Below are 12,982 nucleotides of genomic sequence, written 5' to 3' on the forward strand. Positions count from 1 at the left end.
GCTTGATTTTAATAGAAGGAGGTAAATCATCTAATAAATTAAGGAATAGTATTTTAATAAATCCAAGAGAATGACTCGAGGAGATTTACGTAATTGTCACTGCGTCCCTCTCTCTTTGATCTGCTCGTTTGATAGAGTTCGCTTCCTGCCTTTAATTTCCATTGGAATACCGTTCACCAGATAAACAATAGAGTTGATCAAATTCAAAATTAAACTGCGTAGATTATGTTCTGACTAGCGAACCGACTCCCCTCCCCATCCCCCCCCCCTTTACATCCAAGCAGAGACTCGCTGAATTTTATAGTCTCTTTTCAAATCAAAGGGTCATTCCGGTCGCTGGAAATCTAGAAGAGTATTATCTTTCGCTGTCACTATACGTAGTTTTTGCCCAATTTAAGAAGGCTCAAAGCTAAAGAATATAGATTGTCAAAAAAGGAAAGATTATTATTCGTCTAAGAAGGACATTCAGTAAATGTGATGATGTCAATTAAAGTGATATATAGATTCTGCAACAAATCCTCGAGTCTGGGTCGTATTCAGTGAAATAAAATCCTTGGATCGGATACCAAATTGTGTTGCAGATTACCAAATTATAAAAATGTATACTGTTATTGTTATTTTCGACTTATAAACCAACCGCGAAAGTAGGCCAGTGCGGTGTTAGAGACCGAAAAATATATGACAACCACTCGGCTGAAGACAAGTTTAAAAATCAGAAGATTTTATTCAATTGTGTTATGTCTTAATTACTGGTCAGTTCAGTTTTTACAGTTTTCTCCCGATACTTACCAAAATGGGAATTCCAACAAAACCCTGTCAACAACAGAGAAAGCCATGCCAGAGGGTACCGTAGTTGGTTGTCTGAAGGTGCCAAATATAAGAACATTTTTCACCCAAGTCCAGACCATGGTTGGGTTTCTGTGTATGTAGACTCTGCTTTAACTGGGGGTTCATCTCTATTGTTGCGGCGGGGCAATGTTGCTCCTTTCTACGCCAGTCATGCTTAAAATATTTCTCATATGCATTCAAAAGTGCACAGTTATATTTTTTACCTGTTATGACGTCAGGGCATTTATATATGTAACACTTTATCATGCATGTAAGATGTTGAATCAGATTAAACTCATATTTATATAGTAATTCGCGATTATAGATAATAATAATAGATCTTCGAAGTCAAATCTCCATTGTTAATGCAGTAGGTTTTATCTGGGTCGAACTCTGAAATTTTAATCCGGACTGAGTCCAGTTTTCAACATGGATTAATTCTACAATATTCGTATAAGTGAAATGAAAGTTAACCCCGATTAAACGTAACATATGGCTTAATGCACAAACGTCGTCGCCAGCTAGGTTGGGTCTCGAATATTTTTTCCCAAACTGAACTGACACTGAAATAATTTTCAGTGTCAGTTCAGTTTGGGAAAAAAAATATTCGCGGTCGGGCCCCCGGAAAAATCGTTTTTCCATTAAGTATATAACGAGAACACACTTTATTGACCAGATACTTACTAATGGTTCCTACATATTTACCCAGGAGTTCCCCAAATAGTTAACCACGCCCGGAGGCTGTAGATAGCATACATGGACGTGTAAAGGCAACTAAGTGTTTAATAATCGTATATCTTAGCTTAGATAACGATAAGTTTCGGATAAAAACTGACATTAATTTGACATAACGTACAAGAAACAGGGGCGTAGCGAGCGGGGGGTGTGGGGGGGGGGGGGTGTCACACCCCCCAATAATTTGGTCGCTGTCGGCAAATTTTGGGTCTGTCGGCAAAAGGAGAAAAGGTGAAAAGAGCGGAAGGGGAAGATGGAAAGCTGAATAGAGAAAAGGAGAACGGGAGCTTCTTCCGTGCCAAATTTGACTTAAAATATGCACCAGATTGCATCTAACGACGTTTCAAAACTAAAAATTTTCCAAAGGGGAGGGGTAGACCCCCTACCCTTAGACCTCTCCCCCATTTCAGTCACCACTTCCAGATCCGTCGGCAAATCAAATTTGACTTAAAATATGCACCAGATTGCATCTAACGACGTTTCAAAACTAAAAATTTTCCAAAGGGGAGGGGTAGACCCCCTCCCCTTAGACCCCTACCCCATTTCAGTCACCACTTCCAGATCCGTCGGCAAATCAAATTTGACTTAAAATATGCACCAGATTGCATCTAACGACGTTTCAAAACTAAAAATTTTCCAAAGGGGAGGGGTAGACCCCCTCCCCTTAGACCCCTCCCCCATTTCAGTCACCACTTCCAGATCCGTCGGCAAATCAAATTTGACTTAAAATATGCACCAGATTGCATCTAAGGACGTTTCAAAACTAAAAATTTTCCAAAGGGGAGGGGTAGACCCCCTACCCTTAGACCCCTCCCCCATTTCAGTCACCACTTCCAGATCCGTCGGCAAATCAAATTTGACTTAAAATATGCACCAGATTGCATCTAAGGACGTTTCAAAACTAAAAATTTTCCAAAGGGGAGGGGTAGACCCCCTACCCTTAGACCCCTACCCCATTTCAGTCACCACTTCCAGATCCGTCGGCAAATCAAATTTGACTTAAAATATGCACCAGATTGCATCTAAGGACGTTTCAAAACTAAAGATTTTCCAAAGGGGAGGGGTAGACCCCCTACCCTTAGACCCCTCCCCCATTTCAGTCACCACTTCCAGATCCGTCGGCAAATCAAATTTGACTTAAAATATGCACCAGATTGCATCTAAGGACGTTTCAAAACTAAAAATTTTCCAAAGGGGTAGACCCCCTCCCCTTAGACCCCTCCCCCATTTCAGTCACCAATTCCAGATCCGTCGGCAAATCAAATTTGACTTAAAATATGCACCAGATTGCATCTAAGGACGTTTCAAAACTAAAAATTTTCCAAAGGGGAGGGGTAGACCCCCTACCCTTAGACCCCTCCCCCATTTCAGTCACCACTTCCAGATCCGTCGGCAAATCAAATTCTCCACATCCCCCAACAAAAAAACCTTCGCTACGCCCCTGACAAGAAACACTTCTTATTCCAAAGAAAGATAGTAACATTCCATATTTTGTCGAAGTTTACCACGTGACGACTATACATGCACCAAGTTCCTGACCATCTCTGACCTCATCTGGTGAACGTGCATATGGAGAGGTGGAGCGGTTTACGTTAACAAAAGTAAACATTAAATACATGGAGCGTGTTCCTGAACGGATAATGACACACATGAAATTTCCCATCAGGCCTCATTCAATTAAATCGTGCACTGATCCGTTAGGGACGCTCTCTTCAGCATTGCCACTCAAAATAATCAAGCATCTGTTACGAGTTTAGGATGGAGGACTAAAGAACCGTCCACCAGAGTGTATAGGCATAGACCCCAGCTCCAGGTATGGAAACAATATTTACCCTTGGCGTATGATGTAATTCCTTCTCACCCCCTCTCTCCGTCCATCCCTCCCTCACAAACAATAGGGATATCTATGAGCTTTCCTTTGTAAATAGTTGAATATATTTCAACTATACATACATATATATATATATATATACACACACGAACACACACATATATATATATACACACACATATATACATATATATATACACACACATATATATATATATATACACATACATATATATATATATATATGTATATGTGTGTGTGTGTGTGTGTAAATAAACGAGATACTGCATTCATGAAATTTGTTTTAATATGTTTTCATTTCCTCTTTATTTATCTGTTGGCAGACGTGGTCAAGTGGTTGTTCAAGACAGTAACAATTCCGATTGGATCTATGTTGTTAAATCTGTAAGTATAGACATGTTGTCATTACCAATGGTACTGTAATATCCCCTTCTAGGGAATGAGTTAAGTCTAAAATAATAGAACATAAAGAAACAGTGTGTCACCATATCTTATTTTAGTATCAAAAGACGATACACCGTGTATAATCCAGCAAAGTGTTGTGGTATACAAGAAAGTATTCCCCAAATAATTTGTGTGTGAGTATGCAGTGATCTGTCTATAGTACAACATAAGACTGTAACATGACGATACATGTTGCATTTTAAACACTTCTAAAGCAGGAGTACTGACGTACCTTTCGAAACCTGTAGGGAGTCGTGACAATAGAGTTAATGCTTCAAATTAACGTTAATTAGCTGACGTATGATTTTGCATCAGTACATATTTTATAACCTACGGTTGTAGAAGTAGTGCGTAGTGTTTGAAACAGGCCAATTATTATGATTATGTTTATGATTATGATTATAATTATGATTATGATTATGATTAATATCATGATTATGATATGATCATAATCATGATTATGATTATTATTATGAATATGATTGTTGTTATGATTATGATAATGATTATGATTATTATAATTAAGATGATAATTAAGAAGATGATACTTAAGAAGAAGATGATGATGATGATGATGATGATGATGATGATGATGATGATGATGATGATGATGATGATGATGATGATGATGATGATGATGATGATGATGATGATGATGATGATGATGATGATGATGATGATGATGATGATGATGATGATGATGATGATGATGATGAGGATGAGGATGAGGATGAGGATGAGGATGAGGATGAGGATGAGGATGAGGATGAGGATGATGATGATGGTGAGGATAATGATGATGATAATGATGATGATGATGATTATTATTGGAACTGAAAAACCCGTCAACTTGAAATCCTCTGAATATCTTTACTCATAATAAGGGGAACTCTACTTGTATATATCTATGCTGCTGCAGTCGAACAACAATCTGGTGCAGAAGCGTCTTAGCTTGATATTAACAAATTGAATAGAAAGAAAAGTAAGCCAATCAGGAAGAAGCATCTGTTAAATATTTGAACATGACGGCCGTATTACTCCGCCCAGTTCTTGAGTGCACTTAATTATTCAGGATGCAGTGGATTGAAATAGTTTATATCAATCTGATTTTCATCGTCCCTGAAGATCTTATCACAAGCTACTCGAAGGTTTTTAAGAGGTGCTTGAACCGAACCCATGGGGTTTCGAATGACAATATAATTATCGAAAAGTTCTCTTCAGAAGTACTAACTGTCAATCAAAACTGAGTAAATGTTTTTCTGCAATCAAATTACAGGCATAACGTTATTAGTTTGTATAAGGAAGGAAAAAGGGCTCATCTAAACTATACATGGGGTCTTATATAGACAAAATGTTATTATTATTACTTCAAAATCTTCGTCATATGAATGTTCCTTCCCTCTATAAAAATTACTTGTTTATAAAGTAGAGTAGGCTCATACAACATTTCATGCTAAGTATAGACTGAGAGTTAATGCCGTTTCATACAAAAGAGCAAACAACTGAAATTATTTTTAATTTCAATATTTGCTGCAAGTTTTATAGCCTCCATGGTCCACAAAATATGTCCAATATTGACGCGGAAAGTCAAAGTTTTCGATGAAACTCTGAAATTCGAAACTGGAAATAAAATAGTCGAAAGTAATACACTTTTATCATTGCTATATAGGGTTCTTGTCAAGTTTTACGTCAATTGTCAGCAACGAAACCAAAACTTCACGTATCCATGAACCGTCAAGGAGGAAATCCAGGTTTTGGTTTTCATTACCTTCCATCTCGATCTTATACTGGTAAGATTTTTGTTTATGTTTTTACAAAGTATGCGTGTTTGCTATTTTTTCAACTGGAAAATCAATGATTACTTCATGTATACAAAAGAAATTGTACCTCACCAGACTGTAGTGTGACGCACATTTATACTTATTTTTTGTTCCGTGGAGATGTCGGCCTATGGTAAAAGAAGTTTATAACTTGTATGTTATCGTAATTCTCTAGTATTCTTGTCAATCAAACTTAAAAGTAGTCCTATAACTTTAAAAAAATTGGAACTTAAACAAAATCGATTATCATTTTAGTCACATATATCATCATATTGTAACGGTCGTGGGGATAACCACATACCATTGTGGGCTCACTGTTCAAGTTTAAACGGAGAGTCAACCACATGCAGTAATTTATATTTATAGGTTATGTGATAGAAAACTTTGTAAAAGGAGATATCGAGGTTTAAAAAGAGAGAATAATGTACGTTTAGAGAGACTGTAATGTTGTCAATGTGTGATGTCGTATTGTCTCTATAGCAGGTCTAAACCTCTTTGCTTTTTCTTCATTTTTTCAAAGTGAATGTAATCAGTGTTGATATTGACCAAACACAGTAATTACATCTATTTTAAGAATGTCAATATTTTAATTCATTTCATACAAAACCTTGCATATCTATGACAGAAAATAAAATTAAAGAAATAAGAAGGACAAACAACTATATGATATCTTTCAAACAGAATTACCATTTTCGTATATTATAATCATATTCATATGTTTGTGTAAGATGTTCATACCAGGTATCCGTATATCATATTGGTCAATGGTATTGTTGAGTTGACTATACCCTTTTAACTTCTGATTTGAGCTGCAGTATTTATTCATTATCTTTTTTTTTCTTTCTTCTTTTCTGTCTATATTTTAAAGAAGATAAAATGCCCCTTTTGTTAGTTTGATGACTTCAAATAGTGCTTTATTAAATAAGAACTGAACTTGTTAGAGTTTTGTTTTTGTACTATTTTATAAAACAAACAAACTTGAAATTAAAATATACATCTTATATTATCTTAGTACCGATGAAATATCCATTCTTTATTCTAGATACCAGAATTACAACTCAAAGAAGAAAGAGAAATAAGATAACAGCAACAAAAGCAATGGAGTCTCTGCCTATATCAGACGCTGACGATAATAAGTTAAGGGTAAGTTGATTAAATATGTTACGTCGGTTACTCAAAATTATTGGAATGTAGCGTAAATAATAAATTAAAAATATTCTTTGCGTCTATACGCTTTTACAGTGTGTATTATAGAAGCTTTCATTATAAGCTTTGATTTCTCTGAAAATTAAGCAAACTCTGATTAGAATTCTCTGTAAATTTGTATACAATTCTACAGCAAAGCTCGTCCCTTGTTTTAAGTATATTAATTACTTTTGGTGTAATGTTTATTACTCTGTAATCTCCCATCACGAATATTTGGTCTCATTCTGACGACTATCTGAATGGCATTTGATTGATATCTGTGTAATTTTAACATAAATTATTCATTTCAGTTCCTTAAAAAAAAAACAGACAAAAATAACCAAAATAATTCATTACCGTAATCAATTGATGATCAATTGTCCAATGATTGACCTTTTCTTTTATTTAAATGTAAATAGAATACACTGCAATTCACAGCTCCTTGATATAAGAGTTGTCAAAATTTGCATTTCGTGATTATATCTGATCGTGAAATATTGAGAAATTTTAAAAACAAGGGGGGGGGGGGGGGAGGTGGGCGGACGGAGGAAGGAAGAAATTCAAGGTTGCCCAGATTAGCTGTTAATATATAATAAGATTTGTATGCAGGGATACGTTTGAAACACGTGTATTGTCACGAAGCACATGCGTACACACTATACTTTGTACCGACATATGTACTGACACACATCAATATATGCGTAGGAGGCGGGGTGGGGGTGGCTGGGGCCCCAACTGAAAGAAAAATAAATTGGAATGTGTTTTTCAATGGTTAAACTTATTATTATCATTATTATTGTAACGACTTCCTGAAAAATGATAACCAATATGGAAGGGTAATATATTTTGGTTAAAGTTTTCGGCAAAGTCGTTACAGCCCCCCCCCCCCCCCCCCCCACCAATCAAATTGGGCTCCTACGCCTATGCACAGCAATATACGTTTCTCTTTTACTTGCCCGGCGCTTTGTGTTCGAATTATAGTCAAATGTGGTATTTGGAATTGTTCTCTGTTATTGTTCAGAGAAAGAACAAAGTAGGTATTGTTTCACTTTGTAAAGGAGTTTATTCCATTACATAAGCCGATTCACGTGGTCGCAATGTATTGTAAACCTGTATTTTGCCTTAGACAACTTTTTTTCTTGGTATTGTCAGTCATTGGATATAGCTACCGTTGGTTCACATTACACGCCGTTTCATGATTTCAAATGCGGGTCAAGTCTGATAACATTTCAAACAGACTCTACTCTCGTTCATCATATATATCTTAAGTTTCTTTATTTCATTTATAATTTATTCTTATTTTTTCCCTACAACAATATAAAAATCTCTCGCTCTCTCTGTTTGTATAAGTTGCTATACACAATACTTGTGAAAGTGCTCTGAAGAAACTTTGGAGCTTAACAAATTAACGAGGGGAGGGAAGGTGGGGCAGGAAGGAGGGGGTGGGGAAGTCTTTGTCAATTTTGCAGAGGGATTTCGTTATTTCCTATAAACGACTTCATTTTCGTCGAGGGCACAGCAGGATAAGCCAACGAATGCTCCGATACTTATGACATTATTATAATGGATGTTAATCTCGTCCTGACACCGAATGTAAAAACAAGCTTTACTGCTGGTCTTATACCTGCGGTCATCAATTTGATCACAGACACTGTTAGTATTAATAAAAGGCAACTGTCACAGGACATAAGCTATATTCCGCCTCGTCATGTTGGAAGTCAAGAGATCTTCATTTGGCGCATGTGCAGTTATAGTGTCATGAAAGGACTTAAAACATGGGCGGATCTAGGATTTTCTAAGGAAGGCGGTGTGATAAGTTGAGTTTGCTGAAGCCGATTCCCGTGTTGGGGGGGGGGGGGCTCTAGGAGGGATCCTCCCACTGAAGATGTATTCCGACTCGTATATATACACTGCCCAAAGTCTAAAAGATATATTCTTCACTTTGTGCACGTGTGTGTATATAGGTGGTATCATTATTAGGGGCGATTTGTCACATTGGATATATCCAATGTGTGTATATAACGGCATTTAACTTGCATTGTTTATCATCATCACTATACACAAAGCAAGAGTGTTACCAATGACATTAAAATATGTAATACGTCTGATATTAGCGTCTTCAACATCAGTTTGTCGAATACTATTGTGTGTTTGTTTTTGTTTTTTTGGCTCTAAAATATTTTGCTAGACGAGACTTGATCTTAACTTATGACATAGGTTACCGTGATTATTTAAAGACTACTGTCTTTACATAATCACGGTAACCATTTAGTAAATATAGCTTCATACATGTGTATTTAGGCTATTAATAGCCCGGGCCACATGATACGTTATACTATCACTAGAAACTTGATATCGGACATTCAGATACTAAGCATGGAGCTGCCATATATGATGTTTCTTTTGAATACTTGTGGCTGTGGTTACTCTGTGATAAATGATATATGCCATCTTTAAATTCATCTTTCTGAAATCTAGTACACCAATTTCTTCCCCCTGCAGATCATCGATAGACCCATGTCAATTAGTTACAGTAACATGCATACGTCGCATAGGTTAATTGATCAGATTGTGAAACAGTTGATATAACGCTGTGCCAATCGTCAATGTCAATTATATGTAATAATCGTAAATAAATGTCGACAAACTCTTCGATGCAATTAAGTATGATATATACGTTAATGTATACGTATATAACGACGTACACGGGACATGGGTCATTAATTTACAAGGGGGAATAGAACAACTTCAGATTCCTTTCGTCGTTTATAGATTGATAAATCACAGGGAACTGATATATGTTCCACTAACGATCTACAGTATCTCTATATAAACGTAATAATTAACATGGACAGCTGCATGCATGGTCTGCGTGATTCTATCAGTCTTAATTCGTGGTAATAAGTAATGAGGTTGCCCTGGGAAGTTCTTCGCATTTGGGTATATTATTTCGTACAAAACGTTGGATATCAGCTATATATATATATATATATATATTTGAGATAAGCTCGATTTTTGTTGTTGTTGCCTTCTCCCTGTGCTTTATTACTGCAATCACACGAAATCGGTGACACGTATATGGTTTGCTTTTTCGCTTGTTAAGTTGTGATGATTAATTCCAGTGTTGTCGTATCGAGTAAGAGTATCCATCTGTCGAAGCCTATTCCATAAGTGCTGTCGTATATCAATTAACTATATAGTTGTTATAACTACAGCTGCGTGTCAAGATACGATACAGGAGAGACACGATAGGAATGATCGTTATCATCATGCGATAATTGATAGATACAGGACAGAGGGATGATTGGTCCTTATAGTTATGATGATTTAAAAACAGAAGGCCTGCAGCTAATAGAGAGATATCACCATGCAGATGTCATCTCAGTCTATAGGCCCGTGTCTCTCGACACATCTCTTTTAGAAAGAACTATTTCAATCCGCACATCGATGGTACAGCTTTATCGCGGAAAGATACGTTGATATTTAAAGTATAGGTGCCTAGTATAGTATAGTAAGTATATAGTATTGCCTATTCATAACTATATTTCCACACTTCACCCATGATCACTCTCTGTCTACTGGACCAGCAATGTTCTGCTGCACATCTCAACAGTCATCATCATACGTGGAAGAAATGGGTGGAGTCGGCGGGGGGGGGGGGGGGCAGCCCTGTGGAAGGTGGAGATGGATAATGGGCTTGTGCATGGAAATATAGGATACAGAGTAATGTATTGAATTGCTCGTTTACATGATGCAGTTTATGCAAACTCAAGATTTATAAACAAAAAGGGACCCGGTGACGTAATTGTACTCGAATTCACCCTCATAAATATGTAGTCGTTCTCGTACTCAGTGCAATTGAGAACCAGAATGGTTGCCTTTGACAAATATGTTACCGGGACCCCCTTTTGAACTGTTCATATATCCCATATGTTATCGGCCTCCTCCGTGTCTTCGTAGGCCCTTAAATTGACCCGGGCTGTTCACCCTAACCCCCCCCCCCCCCACACACACACACTCACTCGTCAGACATGCATATATAGTCATATGTTGTGTTGTGCGTACCACAAAGCAAAAATCAATAGCATGGAATGAAACCACCAAGTACCACAGTGACAGTAGAGCCGTATAGTAATTCCTTCGTGTTTATATGTGCAGTATATATCTACGTTGAACCAGCTAATATACATTCTAACGTTGAGTGAAACCACCATGTACCACAACAGTACCGTATAGAATTGCCTTCGTTTTATATGTGCATTATATATCTACGTTGAACCAGCGTACACATTATGAATGTTAAGTTGTTTGCTTTATTTTGCTTCGTCCCGTACAGGTCAGTTTAGATCTAAGTACTGGTCAATCGAGCGCACGACTACGCAGAGCTAAAACAGAGGTCAACATGACGTCACTGGTAGGACTCAAAGATGACCATACGTCCCGTGTAGCATTCCCAAACATTGAAGACATACAACGAAGAACAATTTTCTCGAGACCATCTTATTCTAGAAGTAGATATAGGGAAATACGGAAACTCAACTCACCCGCAAATCAGCTTAACGTGGTAAGCTGCATCTCTTTCGTATAAGCGCAGTGACGAAAGGAAAATTTAGATAATATTCAGGAAAACGAAGTTATTATATTGCACTAATAATAATGATATACTATAATGTAATTGATAGAGTACACGTTACTCGCGTTTACCTTGTACCTTAAACTTGTACTTATACTCTTACTAATGTCAAGGGAAATGGAACACTTACTCATATTGTTGTTTGTTGTTTTGTACAAATCTGATATGAGTTAAAGTGTAAGTATAGCCAAACAGTGTAGATTTTGCTTTGGCGCTGTCGCAAAATGCGAATTGCATAGCAGACGCCAGATATGCTTCATATGCATATGTCATTACTATGGCCATTGGCTCTGTGTCAGACACGTAGCACAATACTACAACACCGTGAGTACACCGTGAGTACAAGTAGAAGTTCCCATTGTACAGTACGAGTATAAGTACAATATTCTAAAGGCTCGAATACGAGTACACATGCATAATCTTACACTAGTATCAATAGCAGATTACATACTATAGCGTACAACTAAACGCCAGAGTACGCTAGATTACGTGTGCAGGGGCGGATCCAGGGGGGGGGCCGACCCGGCCCCGGCCCCCCCTTTTTGGAAATCAGTTGCGTTTTTTTTTATGTGGGAGTACTTTAAATTCCTAATAGGCATAACTTGGTGAAAGAAAAGCCTAATATATATCCAGCTGTTCTTCCCTGAAACGCGATCGTTTTTATTCCAAATTTGAAACTAAGGCAATTACCAGGCCTACGCGACATCACGTATTAATTAGATACGGCTCAGTACTATAGTGCTGACTATTACTGTCAGGGAAAATCAATGCACAGTTAGCAAGTATATCATAATTATCTGAATGAAACGGGGTGTAGGCGGTTTTACTCTATCTAACGCAACGTAGTCGCCAAGAACCTGAAGTATTTTTAAGGGAGGGCCCAAGGAACATGAACTTATAGCATGCTCCTCGTGGTGAAGCATAATTGCACCTATAGGTGAATTGAGTGTACTGTTAATAGTAGGAGAGACTAGTGTAGGTTCTTATGACCAACTAGACCGGTTTCTGCTCTCAAACTTTATAGGAGCTTCATCAGTAGTAGCCTTTGAATATTTTATATTCGGCCTGGGCGTCTCGTTCTCAAAATGCATCTATTTTCTGTGCACGAGTTTTTATGGGCTCATAATGCAGCTATAAGAGCATCTAAAAGAGCTTCGTGTGAACCTTGAGAGTCAGCTGATTCTTCGTTAGTATGAAACCTTGAGTTAACAAGTAAACCTTTGAGATTTTGGTTTTATTTTTTGATTTATTATATTATATATAATAATTTGGTCGCTGTCGGCAAATTTTGGGTCTGTCGGCAAAAGGAGAAAAGGTGAAGAGAGCGGAAGGGGAAGAAAGAAGGAAAGCTGAATAGAGAAAAGGAGAACGGGAACTTCTTTATCGGTTATTTCGATTTTCCAGTTCTTCATCTGATAAACTCATTCACCAATCCAATCACCCGACGCCTGCAAGTTAAAAACCTCTCGGCAAATAACTGATCAT

At 37.3% G+C, this 12,982-nt stretch overlaps 1 protein-coding gene across 4 annotated transcripts in view; it reads left to right on the top strand.

The window, feature by feature from the left end:
- The window catches only part of LOC139980009 (uncharacterized), a 55,891-nt gene that overhangs the window by 39,632 nt on the left and 3,277 nt on the right, over positions 1-12,982 (top strand). For all 4 annotated transcript variants that reach the window (XM_071991350.1, XM_071991351.1, XM_071991352.1 and 1 more), the window contains exons 9-12: positions 3,739-3,799; positions 5,529-5,649; positions 6,722-6,822; positions 11,201-11,428. In XM_071991350.1, the coding sequence (XP_071847451.1) occupies positions 3,739-3,799; positions 5,529-5,649; positions 6,722-6,822; positions 11,201-11,428 (511 nt within the window). The remainder of the gene's footprint in view (positions 1-3,738; positions 3,800-5,528; positions 5,650-6,721; positions 6,823-11,200; positions 11,429-12,982) is intronic.

Source organism: Apostichopus japonicus, chromosome 14 (assembly GCF_037975245.1).
Source record: "Apostichopus japonicus isolate 1M-3 chromosome 14, ASM3797524v1, whole genome shotgun sequence".
In the NCBI taxonomy this organism is placed as follows: domain Eukaryota; kingdom Metazoa; phylum Echinodermata; class Holothuroidea; order Aspidochirotida; family Stichopodidae; genus Apostichopus; species Apostichopus japonicus.